At 60.7% G+C, this 25,446-nt stretch overlaps 1 protein-coding gene across 2 annotated transcripts; it reads right to left on the reverse strand.

The window, feature by feature from the left end:
- Positions 1 to 6,970: 6,970 nt before the first annotated feature.
- Positions 6,971 to 23,628, reverse strand: Irf8 (interferon regulatory factor 8). 2 transcript variants are annotated; one of them, XM_047529739.1, is made up of 9 exons: positions 23,513 to 23,628; positions 20,640 to 20,814; positions 15,893 to 16,076; positions 13,442 to 13,530; positions 12,256 to 12,361; positions 11,378 to 11,425; positions 9,774 to 10,160; positions 9,142 to 9,257; positions 6,971 to 8,702 (listed from the first exon to the last, which is right to left on the reverse strand). In XM_047529739.1, the coding sequence occupies exons 2-9, from the start codon at positions 20,811 to 20,813 to the stop codon at positions 8,526 to 8,528; spliced, it is 1,281 nt and encodes a 426-aa protein (XP_047385695.1). In that variant the 5' UTR covers position 20,814; positions 23,513 to 23,628; the 3' UTR covers positions 6,971 to 8,525. The 2 variants fall into 2 exon arrangements, with proteins under 2 accessions (XP_047385695.1, XP_047385696.1); XM_047529740.1 differs by lacking the exon at positions 23,513 to 23,628 and adding an exon at positions 23,205 to 23,435.
- Between the last annotated feature and the right edge of the window lie 1,818 nt (positions 23,629 to 25,446).

Below are 25,446 nucleotides of genomic sequence, written 5' to 3' on the forward strand. Positions count from 1 at the left end.
CTGCTCAAAGTCCACGCAAGCTTCCTGTGGCTGCTGCGGCAACGACCACAGATTCTCCTACAGTTCGAGAGGCCAGAAATACAAAATGGGGGGGTCCTTCTGGGGTGCAGCAGGCAGTCCGTCCCCTCCTTCCCAGCCTCCAGAGGCCCCGTGTCCCCGTCTCCGTCTCCGACTCTGACCTCCCGTCTCCTTTTCACGAGGACCTGCGGGGGTATCCGCCCCGAGATCCTTGGCTCAATGTCAGCAAAGTCCCTTGTGCCACGGACACTGCGTCCTCACAGGCTCCTCTGGGCACCGGGTGGTGGATGCAGGGTCCTGCCCCTCTCTCCCCGCCACGTTCCTTCCCTGGCTCGGCGGGCGCCTGGGCAAGAGGGACGAGTGGCAGAACTCGCCCTCCGATGTGCACAGGCCTTCTTCCCGCAGCTGCCTGTCCCTGGTGCCGTGTGCCCTGTGACCTCAGGCCCGAGGCCTGCCCTGCCCCGCTCCTTATCTCCTTTCTGGTCTTCAAGTCCCAGGTCAAACCTCACCGGCCTTCCATCCAGGTCTCCTGCAGCCCTGAGAGTGGCGGGGAGCCCCCTGTGGTCAGTCTCCCCTCAGGCTGAGCTGGGTCATGCATGTGCCCACCTGAGCCCCTGTCCTCGCTTGGGACAGTCCCTGGCCCCAGGGTCCACCAGACAACCCCTAAGGCCTGATGGTGACTTTCCCTCTGGGGCGCGTCTCCAGCCTGACTGCCCGGGAGGCGTGGCCGTGCCCCACACGCTCCCCACTGGGGCCTCATCTGCACCCGCTGCCCCGGTGCCAGCGCCCTGTGCCCTCTCCCAAGAGCAACGCTGAGGCCTCCCACCCCACCTGCCAGGCGAGGACTCGGGGTCAGAGAGGGACCCACACGCAGAGGTCGGCAGAGCAAGCCCCTCCCGCCCGGGACGTGGGCGGAGGCAGCGGTGCCGGGCAGTCGCTGGACACCAGCGTCAACCTCGCGACACTGCAGTCGGGGCGGACGCCGATCGCCGTGGAGAGCTGTGGCATCTGTCCTGCTCACCGTGGGTCTTCAGCGTGCAGCTGTGTCCAGGAGTGTCCTCGGTCACCTGGGGATGGGGTTCCACGCGCCTTCTGCGGTCAGCACCCTGACCCATGCCGGCTGTGACAGGGACTCAGGGGCCCGAGGTGGGGACTGGCTGGTCCTGGTGGGTGGGGGATGGGCTGGCCAGCCCGGGGCCTGGGCCGGGTGGTGGGGAGGGGGCACGACGCCACTGGGTAGCAGAGGGGCTCCTGAGGGTCCAGCGGTGCTAACGTGGCCTCGGACAGGCTGCTTTTGTGCCGTAACAGGAAGCTCTCAATTCCAGGCGGCCGTGCCTGCTGGGCCCAGGCAAAGCTGTGTGGGTGGTCACCAAGGAAGGTCAGCTGAGCCTGAGGGGCCCCAGCACACCTGAAGCCCCACGCAGGAGGGAGGGCTGGCCGCTGGCTCCCGGTCCCGCTTCCCGGGGGCAGTGCGTGGAGAGCTGAGGCAGAGACGGGTAGGACCCATGCAGGCCTGGACCCTCCACAGAGTCGGACCGCAAGGCCAGAGCCAGCGCAGGCGGCAGAGGGACAGGAGGACGGGAGAGGGGCACAGAGGCAGAGGTGGGCAGGCGAGGCCTGGCCTGCCCCAGCACCATCTCGGGGCCCGGCGGGCACAGCTGTCCCAAGGGTAGAGCCACGACCGGCTGAGAGACACAGAGGCCACTGGCACCACATGCCCCGGACTCTGGAGCTGCCCGCCCAGCCGGGTCAGCACGTGCAACCGGGTCATTCAACCTCTCTGCACCTCAGTTTCCCCGGAGCAAACGGAGAAGGAGGAGACCAGCTTTGCAGGGTGTCACCCGGACCACGTGACCCCAAGCCAGGGCCCACGGGTGGTGCGCTGGACTGAGGCTGAGCCAAGGACTGCAGGGGACAGGGCTCCGGGGCGGGGTGGGCCTCAGCAGAGTGGGCACTTTCTCCTGCAGGGCTGTTGGGGTCGGGGCAGGCGCGTGGGCCGGGGCGTCTCTGAGGCGACCGCTCTGCTCTCCTGAAGCATGGTGGGCGACACGGTGGGTGACAGGTCTGCAGGGTCTGCGGAGCCGAGGGACCGAGGCAGCGCAGGACCAGGCCAGCGCCAGCACACAGGTCGGGCGGGGGCCTGTGGCATCACGGCCTGAGAGGGACGCAGCCACCTCGGGAGCCCCGACGCCAGCCCTCCCCGAGCTCCAGTCTCCCGGGGCCAGAGCAGGTGGACTTGGGAACAGCAGGTGGACGCCCAGCAAAAGGGGCCCAGAGCCCGACGTCGGCAGGTCTCAGCTCCGAGAGGCCCTGGGAGGCGGCCTGCACACCGCGGTCCCCGTCGACCACACCAGGCAGCCCGGCCCACCCAGAGCAGAGGCCCCACCAGTGTCCTGCGAGGGGCCAGCGTGGCTTGAGCACCCGTGGCCACAACCTGGGGACCATCCTCAGGGAGGGCCCTGTCCATGGGCCACCTGACCCAGCAGGGAGGCCAAGGCCACACCACGCTGCCACGTCACATCCACCTTCCTTGTCACAACCACAGCTGGAGCACCTCCGAGCCACAGCAAGGGCCTCTGGGAAGTGGGACTCGGATGGCAGCTCAGCCACTGAGAGGCAGCCTCCTCAGTGTGCCAGGGCTCCACCTTGCTGCCAAGAGAGCGTCCCCAGGATCGCCCCACGGTGGCACTGACAGGGCTCCTGGGCATGCTGAGGACGATCCCAGCTGTTCCCACAGCCACCCCTGAGCTCAGCACAGCTGACGCATGGCATCCATGTGAGGCAGGAATCTCAGACCCTGTAGCCATGGACCCTGAATCAGAGAGGGTTAGCACCTCCCCAACATCACACAGCTGATCAGTGAGGAGTGGGATTTGAATCCAGGTCGAGCCGACTCCCCAGGCCACGCATGCCCTCTGCATCAGCACGCACTGGACCAGGACAGGAATGTGGACTCTTTTCCCAATCTGTCCCCCCACCTTCCCTCTCCCAACACCACCCTCCTCTCCCTGGCCTGGCCCAGGGCTCAGCCCAAGGGTCCCTGCCTCTGCCCTGCAGCCCCGTCTGGCTCCGTGACGCAACGCCAGGCCTGCCTTGCCGTTCAACTGTTCCGCAGGTACCGTGGCCAGGCCATCTGCTTCCTCCAGCACCGCCGCTGGCTCTGCTGGGTCCCGGGGCCAACGTGCAGGGACCCCGGAGCAACAGTCACTTTATTTCTGGGCTCAGGGCTTCTAACTGGCCGGGATTGCTCAATGCCTCGCGTCGACGCAGGGCGAAGGGGTCAGAGACCTTTGCGGATCCGGGGAGGAGAGGCAGCGTGGCTGCTGGGCCACGGCGACTTCTCTCCCGGGAGCTGGTAGAGGACAGCGCGGGCCCTGCCTGGGGGCTTCTCTGGGGTCGAGAGGAGACCACGCCGGGTCCTCGTGCGGCCCTGACCCGGGGAGCCAGGCTCGCTCCCTAGGACAGCGGTGGGCCCTGTCCTCCTGCCAGGGACCCCCACGGCACGCGCCTGCCCCACGCTCAGCCCTCTTCCCTGGCTGCCCACCCCACAGGTGACCAGCCTCTCTGAAGGGAGAGGAGGCAAAAGGCGAGAGCGGTCTCCTCTGTGCAAGACCGAGGGAGCGGAGACCCGATGACGCCTGCCGAGGCTGCCGGGCCCCAGGGCCGTGGGCTCGCTTCCCCTCGGAGCCCCGTGGGGCCTCTTGCTCTCCTGGGCCTTGGGCAGAAGGCCGTGCTGGGCACTGGCACACGTGCTGCTCCCGAGCCCTCCTTCCCCTGCGGCGTCGCCACCACGGCTCAATCCCTCACTGGCATCCGCCAGGCGAGCCAGGTCAGGCCCTGCACAGGCCAGAGCCCACAGGCAGGCGGATGGTGCCGTGATGGCCGGCGCCATGGTCCTCCCAGGCCTCACAGTGGCCTGGTTACCAGGAGCTGCTTCATTACAGGACCACGTCAGTAATTCACGAGACCAGCTATAATTAAACAGCCGCTTGTGGCTGCAGTGCTGGCTGATGCTTCCCAAGCCCATGAGTGACTCCTTGATTCTTCAAGCAGTAGTGACTATGCCATTCACTCACATTTGAGCCCTGACGTCACTTACTTATCCATAATGCTGACCGCTGCTAACAATGAATGGCCCAGGGACACAGGGACAGAGGCCAGGGCACCTGACCAGCACGTGCCAGGTGCAAACGCTCTTCCAGGTCCTCTACATCTAGTCTTTGCTCCTCACGGTGACATGACAGATGAGGAGACCGAGAGACAGAGGTCAGGTCATGTTCTCCAGGACACAGCTCGCGAGCTCTGAGCGGGGAGGCAGGCCTGGACGTCCCGCTGCTGCCCCCAATCACAGTGCATCCTCACGCAGCAGGTGCCGCCACACCGCCCTTCCCACCCCGGGGGGCTCTGGCCGACTCCTGCCCAGGTGCCGAGGCTCCCTGACAGCCAGAGTGCACTTCTGCACCGAGGCGGCTGGAAGCACCGGGCCATGCACGACGGGCAGCCTGGCCCACCATGACCCTGGACGGCAGAGGCAAGTGGCTATCTCCGCCTGTGGCCCCTGGGCTGGCACCTCACTCCCCAGAGTCCCCAGCAGGACCCTCCTCAGCAGCCACAGGGCCTGTCCCCTCCCAGGATCTCCTGAGGTCACCTCCCACCTCGACTGTCCAGACTGGGGCTCTGCTTTGGGGACCCACACAGGAGGACCCCACACAAACAAGCTACATCTGCCAAGCACAGTCCAAACTGCCCGGAGGCACCGAGCGGCCTCGCGACTCGCCCACAGGTGGGGAGACGGGGCACCGAGCTGCAAGACCCCGGGCTCTTCAGCTGCCACCAAAGGTGGAGCAGGCGTGGCCCGGGCACGCCACCGCCCACAGAGCCAGGCGCTGGGGGGACACAGGGCCAGCTGCCCCAGGGACAACAAGCTGAAGGAGGAAAGGGACCTGGACACCCCAGCAGGGCTCTCGCCAAGGCCGCCGAGTCACCAGAAGTGTGTTTCCAGGGCAGAGGCTCGTCACCGCCACACACGGGCCCTCGGCCTGCTCAGGAGAGGCTGCCTCTGAAGCAGGCGAGAGCCCACAGTCACGCCCCAGGGTGGGGTGAGGACGCAGAGCAAGGACTGGAGCAGCAAGCCAGGGAGAGGGCAGGAGCTTAAAACACCTAAGGCCAGCCGGACGCGGAGGCGCACACCTAGGATCCCAGCCGCTCAGGATCACAAGTTCAAAGCCAGCCTCAGCAAAAGCGAGGCGCTAAGCAACTCCGTAAGCCCCTGTCTCTAAATAAAATATGAAATAGGGCTGGGGACGCAGCTCAGTGGTCAAGCGCCCGAGTTCAACCCCTAGTACCCCCCCAAACAAAAAAAAAAACACCTAAGGCCAGTAGCACTGCCCTGCAGGGAAGCCTAGCTCCATTCCAGCCCAGGCACCGGGAACGTGGGGAAAGGCCACTGGGGCCTCCACTCCCAGACCCAAGTGGCCCTCAGCGCTGGGTCTCCCCAGACCCCAGACGCCGTGGAGCAGAGCAAGCAGAGGCCACCCATCTCTCAATTCTGACCTGCGAAATCTAGGGGGAATAACAGGGTCTCTCAGGTCACTATGTGTGTGGGCAGTGTGTCAACAAAGTTGACCGGAGCCACCCATCCCTGGCAGACCCGTCCACACTGAAAGGCAGCCCAGCAGGAATAGGAAAGATGGTGCTCACGTTACCCTGGACTCCCGTGAGGCCCAAGTTGAGCTGGAGAAGCCTGACCGGGGGCAGCAGGGTCCCTGCGCCCCACAAGGCACAGCAGACCAGAGCCCTGGAAGAGTGACCCTCAAGCACCGCGCCACCAAACGGCGCGCATGTCCGCGAAAGGCCAAGATCACCTGCAGCCGTGGGCCGGGACCCGTCCTCCTCCTGCCTTCAGCCAACACAGCCAGACGTTCCACCGAGACCCTGGCCTCTCCCCTCAGCCCACTGAGTTGTCAGAAGGCAGCCTTTTAGACCTGGAGCAGCCTTTAGAGCCACTTCCAAACATGTCTGAGGGAGTCCATGGCAGAACTTTCTCTTCTGCAGTCTGAGGGGCTGCCTGAGGGGCTGCCTGAGCGTCTGCTTCCCCGTGCAGAGCGGCGGGCTCCTGGCCAGGATTCCTAGGGCCAGCTGGCCCTGTGGATGCTCATCCGTAGTCTGTCACTGAAGGCCACCTGGACATTACATGGGAAAACAGAAGCTCCACACTCAGGTGGCCCATGCGCACAGGGGCTGGTGACCGTGAGCGCCCAGGGGGACTGGTTCACAGCCGGGGCCCCAGCACCATCCCCAGCACCCCGTCCCGTACCAAAGCAACCTGTACCCACAAAGGAAAGCACGCCCGGCCCCTCCCGCCCAGACTGCCGTGCAGAGCCGAGTCCCCGGCCCAGGATCTGCACAGGGTTTGAACTCAGGGGAGTGCAGACCACACCAGGCAGCCACCCTTGGCCCTGAACTCATAGGACAGATCATTCAGACAAGGTTCCTGGCTACCGCATGCAGGAGTGGACCTGGCTCACTGTCCTCAGGGCCAGCAAGGCCCTCCCCCACCAGGCCAGGACACAGTGGTCATGGCCAGCCAAGCATGGACCTGGGCCTTGGTTTCCTCATCTGTAAGCTGACAGCCCCTTGAGAACAGAGTCCACATCCCCCTGCAGGTGGAGAAGGGGCAAGGCTGCTCCCGGGGCTGGCCGGGGGGGTTGGTGAGGTCGCCCAGTGGGAATGACTGGAGGCCATCTCCATGGTGGCCAGCATAGGTCCTTCACGCCCCCCCTGTACCCTGGAACCCAGCTGTGACTCACAGTGGCCAACCCAACGGGGACAGCCCTCCAACAAGTCATCCTTCAAATCAAGGCCTAGTATTGTTTTGAGTCCCCATTGAGGAACCCAGAAACCTGGCAAGAACTAGAACATACTTGATAGTAATGAAAGGAGAATACGCATCGGCTTTCTAAAAGAGCCTTTTATTTGAATAAAGAATAAGATCGATACACTTTTTAAATGGATAAAAAAATAAATATTCATTCAGCATGTTCAAGACACGGGTTTCCAGTCCCTGAGCTGAAGGCTGAAGCCTCTGGCGACCTCACAAGCACCTCAGCAAACAGGCCCAGGAGCCTTAAGAATATGACGCTCCCTTTGTCGGTCAAAGGGGAAAAGACGCCACTACCAGTGCTTCCCAAGCCTGCCCCACGCCCCACAGAGCCACACGCCACCCAAGGCCCTGTGGCCACTGGGCCTTACCACCTGCACCACCTCTACCAGTGAGGCAATGAGGAGCACCTGGCACTCCTGGCTTCTCAGATCCCAAGTCAGAGGCCTCCAGGTGGGGTGTCCAGGAGAGGGACAGGTCAGGAGGGGTCAGCACCTGCCTGTGCTGGCTCACTCCAGCAGTAGGTCCTGGAGGGGTCCCCAGTCCCCTAGGATCTCTTGGCCAGTGCAGGGACAGATGGGCAAGAGGAACCCCAACCTAATAGAGCAAATTTTAGGAAATACATTCAAGTGCTTTGTAACCAAGCATGTTTTAAAAGACATCGGATCTGAAAATCAGGCAGGATGGGACACAGGCCCTGGCCTCCAAGCTGCCACGGCTCCCGCAGCTGGCTTCTGACCAACCTGGGGTAGGAAACGCGTCCTATTTGCTAGTAAGCAGGGTCCACCCTCCCAGGACCAGAACCGGGTCATCTGCTGGAGAGCGGTGCTGGGGTGCGGACGGGGGCCACCTCGAGCCCGGGGTGGGGAATGAGCCCTGCAGGTCCAGCTCTGGCCGTGTCCCCACACGGCCTTTACACTGAGGCTTACATCCTGCCCGCTGCAGAGGAAGACTCGGAGCCGCTCACAACAGGACACATGAGGTCAGGCAATTAAATGTACAAATATTTTTTTAAAAGGTTGAAACCAAAAAAACCAAAGACAGGTATCTGGGATATTGAATTACAGAGACAAAAAAACGCATTTAGTTGTCAGCTTCCTGGCACTAAATCCCCCAAGAACCCGTCTGCAACACGGGCCATGCCCGGTGCCGCCTGCCCTGCTCCCCAGGGGGAGACGTGGGCTCCTGCGGAGGAGCGCAGAGTAAACGACACTTTGCATGGAATCAGGCGTCTGAAATCACCACCCGCATCCTAAGAGACGAAGACAGACTCCTCGCAAGCGGATGCTCAGCTCCAGAGGCCTTGACGGGAAGCGGCTGCCTGCGTAGATTGGTGAGTCTTTGCAAATGTCCATTAACCCAAAATGCAGAAAAAATCATAGCAACTACTGAGGATTAAAGAAAAATGCAGAAAATGACGTTTTTTAATCACAGGTCACGTGACGGCATCCAGACCCTTGGTGAGATTCCGCTGTCCGCCTCGGCCCACCTCTGGGCCTGACGTGCATCTGGGAGGTGTCCACTCCAGGTCCAGAACACGAAGCACCCCGCAGGGCCCACAGCCCGAACGCTACTGTCCCCAGGAGGCACCAGCGCGAGCAGCGTGGGGGGCCCGGAGAGACGCTGCTTAGACCGTGATCTGCTGGTTTTCTCTGAAGAAGGGTCTCTGGTGTGAGGCACAGAGGTCGGGGAACATCCGGAAGGCCTGGTCGGGCAGGGGCTCCTCGGGAGCCTGCGGCAGGGGGCCGGCCCCGCAGCTCCTCCCCACCTCCTCCATCAGCTGCCGCACGGGGAGCTGCTCGATCTACAGGCAGAGGGCGTGGAGGGGAGGGCCTGCTGTGACCCAGATCCTGAGTGCGCCCAAACCCTTTGTGCCCCAAGCTCCGCAGAGCCCCTCCCGCAGGCTGGTCCAGTCTCCCAACGTGGCCCGAGCCAGCTGGCCAGGGCCTGGAACTGCGCCACAGTGCCACCTCTTTGACTGCGGTTGACTAAGGGCCTGCTCTGTCGTTAGATCAGGAGGCGCACTTTCTGAACAGACTTGGGTTTAAAAAAACCAGCCAGACAAGACAGAAAGAAACATCGGGTCCCCAGAGTCCCAGAGGGCAGAGGATGGCCCAGAGGCTGCCAAGACACCCCAGCGCGGGCCGGCCTTGCACCTGCACCCGCGAGCACCGGTCCTCCCTGGGCCTTCTGGGCCCTGACAGGGCTGAAGGCCTGAGCAGGCCACAGCCGCGCCCTCTCACCTGCACGAGGATGAGCTTCGCGCGCAAGGGCGCCGCGTCTGGGAACTCCTCCCCGAAGCACAGCAGCACCCTGCCCTCGGGGAGGCCGCTCTGGCTGCCGTAGAACTGCTGCAGCTCTGCAGGGCGGGAGCGGCGGTTGAGGTGGGCCTCTCCTGCCAGGAGGTGGCCAGAGAGAAGAGCCCAGGCAGGGCACCACAGGGCCCCAAGGCCTGACTCTGGCCACTCCCCGCGGCTGCTGGTCTAACACCAGCTTAAATGCCCATGGCGGGCTCCCGCGCACCACACCCTCCCGCCGCTCAGAGGCTCGGAAGGTTCCCATTCCTCGCCCGCCCTGTGGGGCTGAGCGCACAACCCCTAGCCGAGGACACACAGGGGATGCCCCTCAGTCAGCCCAAAGGCCCTGCGGGCAGGAGCACCTGGCACGTAACACCAGCGGGCCTGTAAACATGCGCACGCGTCCCCAGGGACCTGGCCAGGACCAAGTGCTGCACCTGGCCTGGGGGGCCTCACTGTACAACCAACTGCTCCGGGCCAGCGGGCACAGAGGTCCCGGGACGCTTGGGGGACGGCACACAGCAGGGGCCCACCCGCCGGACTCTCCCGCCATCCCTGGGCCCGTCTGGGGCACAGACCTCGGAAGAACTGGCTGGTGTCGAAGACCTGGACGGCCTGGTCGCGCTCCAGCTTGCTGGGCCTGCCCCTGCTCGCCACCGCGTTGCCACTGCAGAACACGCGGCCCTGGCACAGCCGCCGGACGAACACGCCCTGCCGGCCGCTGTGCAGCAGCACGCCGCGCTCCAGGTGCCCGAACAGCTTCCGTGTCACCTGCCTCTGCCGCTCACCGGGAATGGCGTCGGCCGGCGGGAAGCGCACCAGCTCCAGGCCCTCGGCGCTGTACAGCTTGGAGCCGGGCAGCGCCGGCTGGCTCGGGGACAGGCGGCAGCCATCCGGGCAGGTGGTGGTGGCCTGGCCCACCAGCTTGCCCCCGTAGTAGAAGCTGATCACCATCTGGGAAAAGGCTGTGAGGATTCGGCCTGTCAGGCGGGGCCCTCGGACCCGAGGTCACAGCCCCCCAAAGTGACATTCCCACGAGCACAAGCGGATGCACGGATGGACCCCGGAAACCAACACTCCCACAGGCTGCAAGTGCCACCAAGAGCAGGATCCTCGAGAACAGGTCAAGGGCGGGCCTGCACACCCGCCCCGTCAGCTCGCAGAGCCTCGCAGAGCCGCCCGGTGGCAAACAGGACGTGCGGGCACGGGGGCATCTCATGTCCCCACAAAGTCCCAGCCTGTCCGTGGGAGGACTGGAACCTGAGATCCCACGAGGAGCAGCTCGAGAGGGGGAGCTGCTCCTTCCAGCACAGTGCCCGCCTTGGGCTCCGCAGGGACAAGGCCCATTGGACCTGACGACCTCCTGAAGGACAGAGGCCCTGGCCGTGAGCCAGGCCAAATTCACTGCTGGACGCCCCCGTGCAGGGCAGGGGTGGTGGGTTCCCACTGAGACGGGCTTAGGAAGCGAGACTCGAGGAAAACGCGATGCTGAGGAGACTGCAGCCGCAGCTGACTGTGACACTGATTTGCACAGAGGGCCGCGTATAAACTGGACTTCTGGACAGCCGGCTATGATTCGTCTCCCTCCGAGTGCCTTACTCAGATGCCACAGCTTGGTGCCAGCCACCCTGCTGCCCAGAGCATGGGTCAGCAGCTCCCAGGCCACCGCTCAGCACCAGGCAGGACACGGGCTCAGCCTCATAAGCCGGGGCCTCTAATGAGCATGGCATTGCCCAGCATAAGAGGCCAGGCTGAGTCCACCAGGCACCAAAGTGAACTGCCAGGGACAGCACGGCTGGGCACACCCCGATTCACCTGTGAGCCTATGAAATGGGAAGTAACTGTGCCCACCCAGCCGTGGTGGAGGGAAGGTAAGCAGGAGGCCAGTCTCAGCGCTGATCCTAGCGCCCGGCAGCGGTCAGTACACGTGGCCACCTTGGTTGCCATGGTCCCCATCGGCATCACCATAACTATCACCTCTCCTCTCGCTTGAACATGGGTGTGGGGAAGGGGAAAGAAGCCAGCACCGCAGTGTCACCAGCCAGAAAGTCCCAGTGACGGAGCAGCAGGTGGCACCCACTGTGTCCCACGGGAAGGTGCTCAGGCCACCTTGTGTGGTTCTGGAGTCACACGGCTCCGTTTTCCAGCACTGCCCACGCCCGCGCCCCCAGAGCGCCCGTACCTGAATGGTGTGCTTCGTACGGGGGGTACCCGGGCACCAGCGGCAAGCCTGCAGAAGCACAGAAGCGGTCAGACCTGGGAGGCCACAGGCAGCAGCCCTAAGGGCCCTGCCCAGGCTCCTGCTGGGCACGGCTCCCGTCCAGAACAGCAGGCCCCTGCTTCAAAGGCACAGAACCAGACCTCGACCAAGCCAGAGCATGGCGACATCTCTGCGCCTGAGGAGTCACTGGACTACTGCTACCACACAGCACTTCCCAAAGGTGTCCCAACACGCCAGGGGGCCCCGCCCAGGCAGCACTGCAGCCACAGCCTGGGGACCGGAGGCCTGCCGGGCTGCCACCCACTCCTGACTGCTGCTGGTCATGGCAGGGAAGAAGCAGCCAAAGTGCTCAGGGGCAGAGAGGCCAGAGCAGCGCAGTGCACAGGGCAGGCTCACCGGAAGCCAGTAGGAAAGAGGCCGCCAACCCCAGGAGCCCCAGGACCAGACCTACCATCTCCATTGTACCCAAGCGTGAACTGAGGCTCAGTTAGATCCGGCTTCCCAGTGGGGCTCCCCTCCCTTGGAGTCCTGGCCATTTTCAGTTCTGCAGGGACCCTAGTGTCCACCAGGCCAGCACAGCCAAGACAGCCCAGGGAGGGCACAGCAGGCCGAGAGCCCGGTCCTCCTCCAGTGTCAGGATATTCCCAGAGCCCCTCCCTGCTGCCCCCCCAGGCGTGGGAGGACAGCGGCCGTGGACGTGGGACATGGGCTGAACAGCCGGTGGCTGGGAGCCAAGCAGCGCTCTCAGCTGAGCCACCATCAGGGGTCACGGCAATACCAGCCGCACGGCTCTGTGCCCAGCGGCACTCGGAGGCACCAAGGGCCCGCTCCGTCCTCACCTGCGCTGGCCTGCTGCACCCACCAGTCCGGGAGGAGCTGGCTCCTGCAGGCCTCCGGCGGGGAGGGGCTCCGCTTGATCATCCCCAGGTACTCGTCAACGGGAGGCTGCGACAGGAGAGGGGACAGCCGCTCACTCATCCATCCTCCAGCACGGGGCTGCAGGGCTTGCAAAATGAGCAGCTGCAGTACCACTAAAGCCACATTGTCACCTCCACCTCACAAGTTAACACTTGCAACTCACAAGACCCTGGTCTCTTAACCCACCAGGCCACAGTCCCGGACTCCCTGGTGAGTTGACTGGATTCCACAAGCAGGTGCCTGTGGCGAGCCCCAAGGCTCCAGGTCACAGCTGCCCTGACATCGGCAGACACCCGCCAGCTCTGGGACACCAAGGGTTGGTGACACTGAGCAATCCTGCCATGCTTGCCAGGAGCCCCGCTCCACGAATCCCCTGAAGGAAACTGCCACGTCCAGTTATGGGTCATGGTGGAATCTGTTTCCCAGGACTCTGGCGTGGCGACCTGATGACCTCACCCCCTCGATGCACTGGCAGAGAAGCCTGCACTGAAAACGGGGCACTGTTGAAGGACACAGCTGCAGAGTCCTCAGTCCACTGCCAAGGACCACCCAGAAGAGAGGAGCCGGCAGCCCAGGGCGGGCCACACCCTGCCACCTTCATGCATGGGGATGCTGCGCTGCTGTGGGTAGACTTCTCCCATACCCGTGCCACCGTGGCAGGGCCGTATGGGTCACCAGTTACGCCAAGGCTGCCTCGGCACATCCACAAAGACAGCGAAGAGGCCAAGGTGGGAGAGATGGCCCAGAGAGCAGAGTGGCACACCGAGCCAGCTTCCCCAGGAGCCCCGGCTGCTGCGGGCTTGCTACAATTCTAACGGGCTCTGCTGACTGCTTCTCCAGACCCTCGAGGAGTACGACACGCAGGTTAGAAGCTCTGCGGTCCCGGAGCGAGCTCGGCAGCCCTGCTGTTCAGAATGACCCTGACACGGACAGGCCAGGGCCTGAGGAAACGTCACCCACGGGGCAGACAGCCGGGTCCAGCCTCAGGAGGGAGGGGACAGGACCTGAGGGGCTGGCCAGTGTGAGGCGGCCAAGCAGGGCCCGCGAGCCTCCCTGTCGTTCCCCTGTGTGCTCCTCTGCCTGTGGTGCACCTGGGGTCCCACCTACCTCCTTGATGAGCTCCTCGATCTCCGGGCGGCCACACTCCATCTCGGGGACTTCACTCACACAGCCGGGAGGTGCCACGCCCAGCTTGCCTGTGGGACACCAGACACACACCATGAGGCACGCAGAGGCAGCAGCCACCTCTCCCGAGAGCCAGGACAGCTCCAAATGCCAAGCCTGAGGAGGCAAGTCCCCGCGGGTCTCCGCTGGCTTCTAAAGGTTTGGGAAAGGGCAGGCCCTTCTCCCAAGCTCAGACTTCAGAAGGGAGGCGGCAGGGCAGTGTGCATGCGCAGGGTGGACTCGGTACTCTGCCCTCCATCCTCCTTCCACTAATGGATGCAAAACAAGCCACCAGACACCACACCTGGGCGCCTTCCACCCGTGGGCTGAACTGACAGGCCAGGCCATTGAAAAGCCCGGATTTCCTGACAAACCGTGCAGCTGGCAGGAATTCCACTAGGCCTCTGCAAAGCACGCACGGGTCTGCACACCCCATGCCAAGGCCCGGGGCGCCCACTGGGCCAGCCTCACTCCTCAAGAGCCTGCAGGTGCCCAGAGTCTCCAGTGAGTGCCAGGAAGCAGCCTCAGGGCCTCTGTCTCACGCATCCTGCCGTCTGAATCACCTCCCGAGGTTCATGGCTGAGACTCCCAACACCGCTGGCTGGCTTCACTCCCACCATCCTGTCCTCCCGATTCCATTCTGATTCCTTCTGGACAGATTTGAGAACTCACTTAGGAACTGCTGGGGGGCAGGCAGGGGACCCTGTGCAGCCTGCAGTCCCTGAGGTGCAGGAGTGGCCCCTCTAGACCTTATGCAAATGCAGTAATCTGTCCCCGGCTCCCTTTAGCATCCACACTTGCAGGCGACCTGACCCACCTGTGCTGTCCAGTCACCTGCCAGCTCAAGCTTGGCTGGGCATAGAGGGGAGGCAAGAGAATCTTCCCTCCTGCTTCAAATCACATGAGATCTTATAGTGATGAAAAATTATCCAAAACAGGGAAATAAGGCAGAACCAAGACTACGTGGTCTTTCAAGTCCTCCCAGCCCCAGTTAGGCCCTGGGGTCCTCAAATGCTCCAGGGAGGCTGTGGCATTGGACTAGCCATCCTTAGGGATCAGAGCTGGGCTCAGGGGGCAGGTGCTAGCTGCAGGGGATTAGGCACAGGGGACCTGAAGGGAAGATAACACCATGACTGCAGAGTCGGAATCTCAGACTTCCACATCTGCTCAGTTTCCCAGCTGTCGCTGAGCAAATAACAGAATAAACAAACCCATCTCCAGCTCCAGCAACGTCACAATGCCAGTGCCCTTGTTAATGAGTTAAGGCAGAGTTCCCACTAAGACATGATTTCAACTTTTTTTTTTTTTTTTTTTACACCAGGGATTGAACTCAGGGGCACTCGACCACTGAGCCACACCCCCAGCCCTATTTTATATCTTATTTAGTCTCGCTGAGCTGCTTAGCACCTTGCGTTTGCTGAGGCTGGCTTTGAACTTGCGATCCTCCTGCCTCTGCTTCCCAAGTCGCTGGAATTACAGGTGTGCACCACTGCGCCCAGCTCAACGCTTTTTTAAAAATCATACAACACTTAACACCCTGCAGTGGGATAAGAACTGGGACGTTTTCCAGGGTTCCCGTCATTACTGGCCTGCCAATAAACTTCAAAGGGCTTCGAGACTGGCCAATGTTCGACTGCCACCTGGGAAAATCCATGCCAGCCGAGAAAATTCATGTGGTAAAAGAAGGTTGTGGACCGGTGATGGGGCTAGGCCAACTGAGGAGCCAACTCCACCCACAGCACACACCAGCTGAGGCGGCTCTGGGCCAGACCCAGCTCCTGCGACGAGCAGCCAGGAGCGAGGTCTGGGGAGCACAGGAGGGAGGGCAGGGACACGGGGCAGGGAGCGGGGCAGTCTTCTTGCTGTGCTTCAGCCCTTTGAGAATGCTCTTGGGATTTTGTAGCTGGACAAGTGTGCGGGCATTATCCTGTCCCAGAGTTCCCAAACAGTGGTCTCTCACCAGCAACGAAGCCAGCAGGTCAGGCTCTGAAACTTCCAGAACTCTGCTCTCCACCCACCCCTTCCTATCTGCCAAATCCAGCCCTCCCCTTCTCCAAGGTGCTAGGAAACAGGAGCTCCCTGGAGGGACCACTCAGGGTCAGGTTTCTGCCAGTGGTGCTCCTGGGCCAGTGGTCTGGGCCACAACCCAGTCTCCTCCACCACTCCACCCTGACGCTCCTCTGCAGGAAGTTGCCACTTGACAGCAATGACATGACATCAGCAGGGAGCTCAGTGTCTGCTTGCACAAAGGAGGGAACTATTTTGTTTAACTGAAACCATGTGTCCTGTCCCTGTAGCAGGGACATACTCCTAGACCCAAGCCCCAGGCCGGGCTGCAGACTGGGCATTGATCAGGCAGTATCTGGAGGTGTGGGGCCCACGGCGGATAGTTACATTTTTGCTCTTCCTCTGGGACAATTCGGTAGACTTTGTATGGCTCAGAAATGTCCAGCTGGGAGCGGTCTGTCACTTCCTCAAAATCTGGGCTCTTGTTCAAAGCACAGCGCAACCTCGTCTTCCACGTGGCTGGTTCAGCTTTGTCCCCTTCCTTAAACTTCCCTTTAAAGACCGCCCAGGCCTGAAGAAAGAAACAGGGGCATGGTGAGCACAGGGCAGTGAGCACAGGGTGGACCACCAACCACAAGCCTCCCCGACCGTGCGGGGCCCAGCACAGCCCCAGAATCCTCATTGGCCATCAACGCTCGCTGACGTCAGGACTTGAAGAGACTTAAGGCAGGCCACTCTCTCCACCGGATGTGAAAGACCCGGCAGCAGGTCTGGATCACCACAGGCTCAGCTGAATTTGAACCCAGGTGCAGGTTCCTCCCACATACACCTCGGACAGCCTTGGCAAAGGCCCTTCCCTGGAGTAGAGGGCCTGCAGTCAGGCAGCTCAAAGAGGAAGTTGCACATGGTTTCCCGAGAATGTTAAAAACAAAGACTTTTTTTGGCGTTTTCAAATCGACCCCTATCTAAAACTTAGCAGAAAAGGGAACATTTGCAAAGTCTAAATGTGGCCACTACTGCCCTGTTCCTTTTAATAGAAATTGTGTTTTGCATTTTTACATGATTCTGCCCTCCCCCACAGTTTAAAACACAATGAAATGCTTTCCTTCTGCTGATGGGTTAGCCTCTCTCTCTCTCATAGTTCTATTTTCTGACCTCTTCAAACCTCAGGATCTGAACTAGGATCAAAAATTAAAAGCTGGATACTTCAAATCCAAGGGCAGAGTGAGGCAGCATTTAAAAATAAAACATGCCAGGCACACGCTGATGGGCACACGCTGTAATCCCAGCCACACAGGAGGCTGAGGCCCTGTCCCCAAATTAAAAAGGAACAGGGCTGGGCTGCAGCTCAGTAGTTGAGCCTCCCTGGGTTCAACCCCCAGCATGGCAAAAATACGTGTATCAACAAACAAAGCATGTGAACGAGCACACTTCACAGTGCCAAGTGAGAAGACGGGCCACTCTGCTCAAGCAAGGTCGCCGTCCTCCAACCTCAAGTAAAGCAACAGGGAGAAGCTGCCCCTCCCAGTTAAGAAGATGCAATTCCAAGAGTAAAGCAGCTCCCAGGGTGCCCGGGTCTGAGAGCGGGCGACAGCTCCACTGACCTGGAATACAGGGGCCCTCCCTGGCACGTCAGGAAATACAGGTTCCTGGGCCTTGCCACTCAGGCATCACCTGTGGCAGGTGCCAGTTAGGTCTGGGATCCGCATCCACAGCCACCACCCTGGGGGAGAGCACACTTCCAGAGACCCAGGCAGCCCATGAGCCACAGCTCCTCTCAAAAGAGAAGAGGGTTCACAGTTCAAGGTCAATGCTCTCTCTGTTAATGCCAAGAGAAACTGGAAGAACATTCCTGGGACTGCACACAAGCGTCTGCTTCCCTTCTGATGGACACAAACCCCCTTAGAAATGCGCTGCAAGGCGGCAGCCTTGCACACGGTCCTGCTGACCACTCACTGACCTGTGTGGTCTCTGTGGTTCCAAGACACCTACGAGCAGCCCACGTGCTAACTGAACGGCAATCTCAAGTCTTGTTCCTGACATCAGGGTTTGCCTGCCTAGAACCAGGGCATCTGACACACTCCACGGGCGCCGCCCCTGCACCACAGGACACTCAGCAGCACCCAGGGCCTCAACTCACCATCAGCAGGCGTGGTCAAATGTCCCCTGGGAGCTGCCCCACTCAGAAACACCGGTCAGCCCGCATTCCAGCTGGCCCTTGGATGAAAGGGCTGGGACCGAAGGATGCCATGGTGGTGGCAGGCGCTGGGACACAGCACCCGGCACCGCCCTGCTCACGCCCCTTTCTGGGCTCACCCTGTGAGGCACACCATCCATCAAGACAGGCCACGGTCAGCCCACGGTCAGGAAGTGTCCTGGGCTGCAGTCAGCCCTGAGCCTGTCACGCAGCAGGCACCTGGCCTCTCAGGGCCCCTCTGGCCAGCTCTAAAAAATCAGCTCCGCTGGGTGCTCAAGACCTCCCAGAGCTAACGCCAGGCAAGAGACCGAGGCCCAGGAGCCCCGCATCCTGCCCCGTGAACACACAGCTCGACTCCGGGCAGCAGCGTGAAGTCCTCCTCCTCCTCTGACTCTACTTCTCTTGGTCTTGGCAACCAACGCCCGTGCTTTCCTCAAAGGCCTCGGAGTCTGCAGCACCGGCAGCGGGTGCAGGGTAACTAGAGGCTGCGACACCCCCTCACCGGACCAGACAGCTACGAAAAGGCAAAGCGCCTTTTAAAAATCAACCTGGGTTGATGCTCCTGCGCACCCAGGGCTGGCACAGCACCAGCTGAATGTCTCTGATCTCCCACCTGAGGTGGGCACAGGAAGCAGCCTCAGGATGCTGCCCTAGGGCAAGCTGAGCTGCCCGTCCTCTGGCCAAGGCAGGAAGGCAAACACAGAGTTCTCCTTAGCTCTAAGCTTCTGGAAGGTTTTCTTCAGATGAGAAAACCAGGTTCTCTACTTTAAAAAGCCCAAGACAGCTCTGTCTAGCCAGGCTCTCCCCACTGACCTCTTCCAGAAGCAGTTCCCTGTGGTCAATGCTGCCAGAGACCGGCTCCCAGGCGACATCGACAGCAAGCCCCTCCACGCAGCCCAGCTCAGAAAAGCACCAGATGGGCGGCTGTCACACGTGTCTCCGGGCTCTGAGGGTCCCCCTCCCCAGGTCTCTGCTTGGGTGGGCACCCATGTCCCTGGCTGCCCATTCCTGCTGAGATTGTAGACTCATTTCAGATTGCCACATCAAGCAACTGTGTAACCAACGGAAACGCTGGGAATCTTGCACATTCTTCTCAACGCTGTTGAAACGGCCATGAAGAACATTGCATAAGAAGTAAATCTGGGGCTTGATCCATCACTCCCGGAGCACAGGCTGAAGCAGGGAGCAGGCTCAAGGGAGAAGCCACCGCACCAGGCTCTGCAGCCTCCTGCTCCCCACCCACTTCATCCCACCCTCTCTGATGTTCCACCTGCGACTGAGCCTCAGCACCCACACCTCGGGTTACATGCGGATCCCAGCCATCTCAGGCCAACAACGGGGTTCTCAGCGGGGAGGGAGAGACCGTAGGCCCAGGATGTTGGGGCTGCGATAGCACCTAGCAGGGAGAGACCAGAAATGCTGCAAATGTCCCGGGAGGCACAGGACAGCACAAAGTCTCAGGGCCCGGGGACTCTACCCTGCAGCTGCCAGGACCAGTACTCCCAACTGGCCAGGAGGGACTCAGGTACTGCTGAAAGCGAGCAGTCTCCAGGGAACTTCACCGTGATGCCAAAGGCAAAAAACACCCAAGATCAAAGGAGACAGAAATCCTCACCAGGCTGAGGGGACTGCAAACCCCGGGATGTCCAGACCCCTGAACCCGTCCTCCATCAGAGGAATCAGGGACAGGTGGGCAACAAGACCCCTGAAGGCAAGTGGAACATGTTCCCAGGGACCCACTTCCCCTGAGGTGTCAGTAAGTGGCATCTGATTCTCCAAGACACCCGGCACCTCTGCAAACAGCCAGGCCGAGACTGCAGGACTGAAACGTATCTTAAGCCAGCACTGACCTCAGGATGCTCCACTCTGGGTCAAGGTGTGATCCTCGTTCATTTTTGTTCACATTTATCAGAAAAGAGTCACTTTTGGCTGGGAGTCCAGCAATACAGCAGGGTCCTGGAGGCCTTGCCCCCCACGTCACCGATCTTAGGTCTGCTTCCAGTCCTCTGCCACCCAGCCTCCCAGCTCCCCTCCCATCCCCAATGCACATGGGAGGCCCACGGCAGTGGCTGCAACCTGGGTTCTGAGTCAGATCATGTGTGGTACACCTGTTCACAAAGCAGCAGTCAGGGCTGACCTTGGCCTCGGGCTCCAGGTCTCCCCAGGATGGAACATGGACACCTGGAGTCTTAGAGAAGCCCACAGGCCATGGTGAAAACCTGCAGGGAACTTTGATGACCCAGGTGGCCTGCTGGGTTCCTTCCTCTGTCTGAATCTAGGTGTAATGGCAAGAAACCGCTCTACCTGTCAGTGGGGTGAGGCTGGGGACCCAAGACCCTGTTGTGCTGGAGCTGCGAGACCTTGCCAGGTCACTTTCAGTGCCTCTTCAGAATGAGGAGGGACCAGAAAGCAGCCACACGTGCGGACCAGGCTGGACCAGAGGGCTCGTGCCAGCCAGCGCGGTCCCGGTGGTGGTGACAGAAGGCATGGCGCCCTGTGGGGTGCCACTCATGCTCCAGGTAGAGACTGCGTCCAGACATCTGCTGCAAGCTCAGGACAGCCCTCCCACCCGGCCCAGAAGTAACAGAGCTGGCCCTACAGGACACGCACAAGACCAGCTTTGAAAGAACCAAGACCGAACCTTCCCCAGGCCACCACGCCACCCTGGTGGCACAGAGGCAAAGCATCTGGTGGGAGAAGAGACAGAGGGAGGGGAAGCACCCTGTTTCCTCATGGGAAAGTGCCAGCAACCCCACTGACCCCAGAAGGTCCAACAGGCACAAAGCCACTGACATGCACGCTGGAACACATCTGGCATGTCCCAGTCAATGCCAGTTTTTAAAGCACTGGATTAATTTCTTAGTGCATCAGAAAGGCATCCCTAGACATCACAGTCACCGGGGAAAGCGCAAACCGCTCCTTGGGCTGGATTTTTACCTTGAAGATGGAGGCGTCCACCTCCTGATTATAATCCTGCTTGCCGGCGTGCTTCCACGGGATGCGGAACATGCTCTTCTCATCGTTCTCCCAGATCAGTCCTGGATACATGCCACTGTCAATCTGCTCAATCAGCCACTGTCGAAGTCTCCGGCCGCCATTCCGGTCACACATCCTTGGAACAGAAAAGAATTAAAATCCTATATCCAACGTTGCTTCATTAGTCAGAGCAACCCAAGAACTACTAAGGAGAAAATCAAAGGCTCAGGACAAAGGTGCTGGCTGGGGGAACCCAGAGGCAGAGGTGACAGGCCACCTGCCAGGAGAAGACAATCAAGCCTCCCTGCCTGAATCCAAAGGAAAACTGAAAGCTCTAGGACCGGCTGCTGCCAGATGTGGCCCCACCTGCGTTCTGGCCACACTTGCCAGCCTTCCTGACCTCCAGGTCCAGACAAATGCGACCACATGGAACTGGAACGTTTCAGCGCCAGCGGGGAGAATCACTTCCCCAGGATACAGCGCCCTCCAGGAGCCCCCCCCTCCCCATGACTCTAAGACTCAGCCAACTGCCTGATGACCAGGGCCAGCTGAGTACAGCCCAGCACTCCTGCTGAAACCCTCAGGGCTAAGCCCTCCAGGTGTGCCTTGGCCTTGCAGGAGTTTGAGGTAAGACAGCTGGGGTCCTGCTCCCCCTGGGTGACAAAGCATCATTTAACCTGGACACTGGGCAGCACTGCAGCAATGAACACGAAGCCCCTGGGGCAGGGCCCCCCTCAGAGAGGCTCCCAGTAACAGATGTGTTACCTTCTCCCCCAAAACTGAGGTGGCTAGAGGAGAGAGCCAGGGCCTCTGCTAGAGCCACTGTGACCTGGGGAGCGACCCGCTGCAGGACCCCAGAGGCATCCTCAGACACTCCTGCCAGAGCTATCAGATGATGGCTTCCCCAGCAGGACGGAGAGAGAGCACCAGCACCCGTAGCAACTCATGCAACATTTACCAGAAGGGCACTGGAAATCCCCTAGGCAGCTGGACAGGCGCCCACCCAAAAAAAAAAAAAAAAAAAAAACCAGCATTTCTTCTCTTCTGATTAAAATGTGACCTCTGTGGGCAAACAAGTTTGAAGCAATCAGCAATGACAAGACATAATGTCCCCAGGAACATGGTCATACCCAGAACCATGCTGGTTCATAAAGCAAAATGGGGTCAATAACCTTCGCAAGAAGTACACAGCATTTTGGACACCCCAGCACGCTGCAGGTGGCTCTGAGGCAGGAGGGGCGCAGGTCCCAGCGGGAGGGAAGTTGAGGTCTCTTGAGTGTCAATTTTAGCTTTTCCATTCAATAACCCCAGCCGCCCACTTGTGGGGAGAAGGAATGAACCAGAAACTGGACTCTGATTTGGAACCCTGACCTAGAAAGCTCCCTGAGACCCCCTCACCTGACAAGTATCTTGTTTATAAGCAGTGGCAGAATTCTAAGGCCACTGTGCTTATAAATAAGAAGGGGCAGAAGTGGGAGGAGTATCTGGGGTACCTAGGGAGAGAAACCCCCCCCCAGAAAAACAAGTAAGCAGCTCATCCTGGGAGCAGAGAAGAGGCCCCCCCAGCTCTGGAGGCATGGGCTGCGTGGAGGAGTGTGGGAATCAGGACACAGGGAGGAGACATGTCCGCTTGTGCCCTCAAGATCAGCTCTTAGAGTCTGCATGCGGTCGCTATGCAATCAAAAGCAATTCTGTTGGCATGGGCCTTTTTCTAGAAAGAGGGTCAACACTTTCTCATCAGGATACCTGAGGGGTTCATCACCCCAAAACTGCTAAGGACAACTGTAGGTGATTATAGGAAAAGAGAGAGAAGTGGCATTGAGAGGAAAAGTGAATCACAGATTATGAAAGCTGGGATTATTTCAGAAATCATCCAATCCAGTCCCCTCCTCACTCAGGAGAAAAGACGGCAGCCGAGAGGCAAGCAGTCACCAGAGCCCCCAGCAAACAGGGTCAGAACTGACCTGAGCCCCCAAAGCACCTTATTTTGCTCATTCTGCAGAAAAATGCCAGTCAAGCCAGGAAACCTCTGCACGTGGACAGCCCTTCTGAATTTCCTCTGCAATCACCTCTGAGATTCTGGTGGCATTAAGGGCCTGGGAGTCTACTGCCATAGTCACCCGTAATGATTTCGTGAACGCTAGCAAGTTAATTCCACCAAACACCCAGGCAGGAAAAATAATAAGGCCAGTCACATGCTTATAACTTCCTCCTCCCCACCGCGAGGTAACAATTCCCTCGCCGGCAAGTCCCACCGGGAGCCAACCTGCATCCTAGCGAAGCGTGCTGGGCCAGGCTTCCAGGCCCACTCTCCCCGGAGCTGGACCTGGTCCCGCATCTTGGGACCCCAGGTGCGACTCTGGCGGCCGAACACCCGCGTCACGGGAGACCAAACCGCACAAGGCCATTTCTCTCCTGGCCCCAGGCGTCCTCAGGTGACCCACTCGATCACTCCCAAACCTTTTCACTAAGGAACCTGTCATAACCCAAAAGGACAAATGCGGGACCCATTTTACTTGCGCTTACCTTTGGTTTAATAAAATAAACTGGGGGCCAGAGGTTTGGGGACAATTTAGAACTCGCCTGCAAAGTCCGTCCTGGGCCCGGGACTCATCTGCCCGGAAACGTCCCTGCGACCCGCGAACCCGGCGCGGGCGGCGGGCACCGCGAAGCACCGAGCACTCGCGTGTCGCAGCCTGTCCCCAGGGCCGCGCAGGACCCCGGCGCCGCCACCCGCCCCGGTGGCCCCGCACTCCGACCTCCGCGAGGGCAAGGTCCGCGCGAGCGCCCGCGCCCTGGGCTCCCCGCGCGCCGGGGGCCGGGACGGCGCCTACCTGCCGGCCGCGCCGCGCACCGCGCGTTCCCACGCTCCCGCGCTCCGACCTGCCACGGCTCCCGGCGCCGCGCCTCGGTTTTAAGGGCGGGGCGGGCCCGACGCTCGGAGCGACGCCCGCTCCAGCCAATGGCGTGCGGCAGGGGCGTGGCACCCCATCGGCGCGGCCCGCCCAGCCCGCCTTCTTCGAAAAGCTCGGCTTTCCGAGAAATCACTTCGCCGCGGACCCGGCCGTGTCGCGCAGGGTCTCGGCCCCTTCGGCGGCCGCGCCGATCCCCTCTCCCCCCAAGCCGGGGGCGGCGCGGGAGGGGGCTTCCCGCAGGAATCCCCGAGCGGCTGCGGGGGCGGCCTTCGGGGCCAAGGTCAAGGCGGCCGGGGGCCCAGGGCGGAGGTCCGTTCGGCCAGGTTCCTACCCCGCGCGCCCCGCGCGCCACGGCGGTGCGCACTGCCGCCGCCCGCCACGCCGAGGGCTCGCGCCACCGAAGCGCCTCGGGCACCCGGGTGCGGCCGGCGGGCCCGCCCGGGAGCTCCACGTGGGTCGCTGCCCCCCGGGGGCACGGGCTGGGCGAAGGGCACGTCCTCGGCCTGGCCTCGGCGCCCAGCCTGCCTGGGTGTGAGCCGGAGTTTACTGTAAATGTGGGGTGGAGGGAGGAGCACCCAAGGACACCGGAGAGGAGCGCTTTCCGTGTTCCCTCCGGAGCGACCTTAAATGAGGGTCGTAATCGACTTTTATTGCCAGTTGGCCGAACTCCAGCAGCAACGTTTCCAGGGCATACCCGCCTGGCTTCTCAGGGACCTGAGAGAGTATTTGAGAACAACAACAAAAAAATCCCATTGGTCCCATAACAAAAAATAACACTGCGAATTTAAAATAAATACATGTTCAAATAAAGGTCCCCAAAACATTAGGTGCCAACTTCATCATTGTAATGTGTTGATTGGTAAACATTTCATTAGATTTGAAAGCCATCTGTAAAGGAGACACCGATTGGTATGAATTTCCTAATGCCTTGGCAGGAAGTCATACAAAGTAAATGAACTCCCTGATGCCAAATAAAATTTCAAGTGAAAACTTCTGAAGCTCAAATTCCCGAGTATGTAGACAACGTGGGAATGTTTTAACATGCTTGCTTCCAAAGGGTAAGGAGCTTCCAGAATCAGAGGTCCTAGGGCCTCAGAAGTCCTTAAAACAGCCCCCAGTGTGAGGGTACACCCCCTTCTTATCACAAGCATGCCGGGCAAGCCTTCTGGATTTTCTTACCTACAAATGCTGTCCCTAGCACAGAGAGGTGTGCTCACGTTTCCAGTCAGCACTGCAGGAGGTTAACGTGGGGGTGAAGGCTGTGGAAGTCCTGACTGGCAGCAGGTGTCACTGTAGACTCTGCAGGTCTCCAGACCCACCCTGCGTTCCCTGCCTCAGCGCCAGCCTTACCTCCTTAGTTCTGCTCTTGTATAATGAGCACTGAGGCACCTACTGTGTGCCGGATGTGGGGCATCGACAGGATCCCCGAGGGAACCCCATGCCGGAGGTCTCCCACCAGCATCTCCCCATCAGGCAGATTCCTGCAGGTCTCTACCGCAGCAGCCCCATGGCTTCCGCCCTCATCACGCTCCTGCTCGGTCCCTCGGCTGCTCCCCAGCCTACGTGTTTCTGTCTTCCAGGTCTTCCCGGGGGGCTGTCATACAGGGTTCATCCTGGCATCTAAGAATGTCCTTTCCCAGCATCACAATCCAGCAGGAGCCGGTTTCCGTGGACAGCAGCCAGTCCTGCAAGCGGCAGGGTTCTGGGCCTCTGTTCTGATCCCAGCCTCCTGGCTCACCTGGGGCTTCTCTGGGTAACAGCACTGCTGACAGTGTTGGGAGAAACTGTGCCCAACTGCCAGTACCCACCTGCCAGGGAAGGGCATTCATGTGTCTGAGCTCTAGTAGACCAGG

Source organism: Sciurus carolinensis, chromosome 16 (assembly GCF_902686445.1).
Source record: "Sciurus carolinensis chromosome 16, mSciCar1.2, whole genome shotgun sequence".
Taxonomy (NCBI): domain Eukaryota; kingdom Metazoa; phylum Chordata; class Mammalia; order Rodentia; family Sciuridae; genus Sciurus; species Sciurus carolinensis.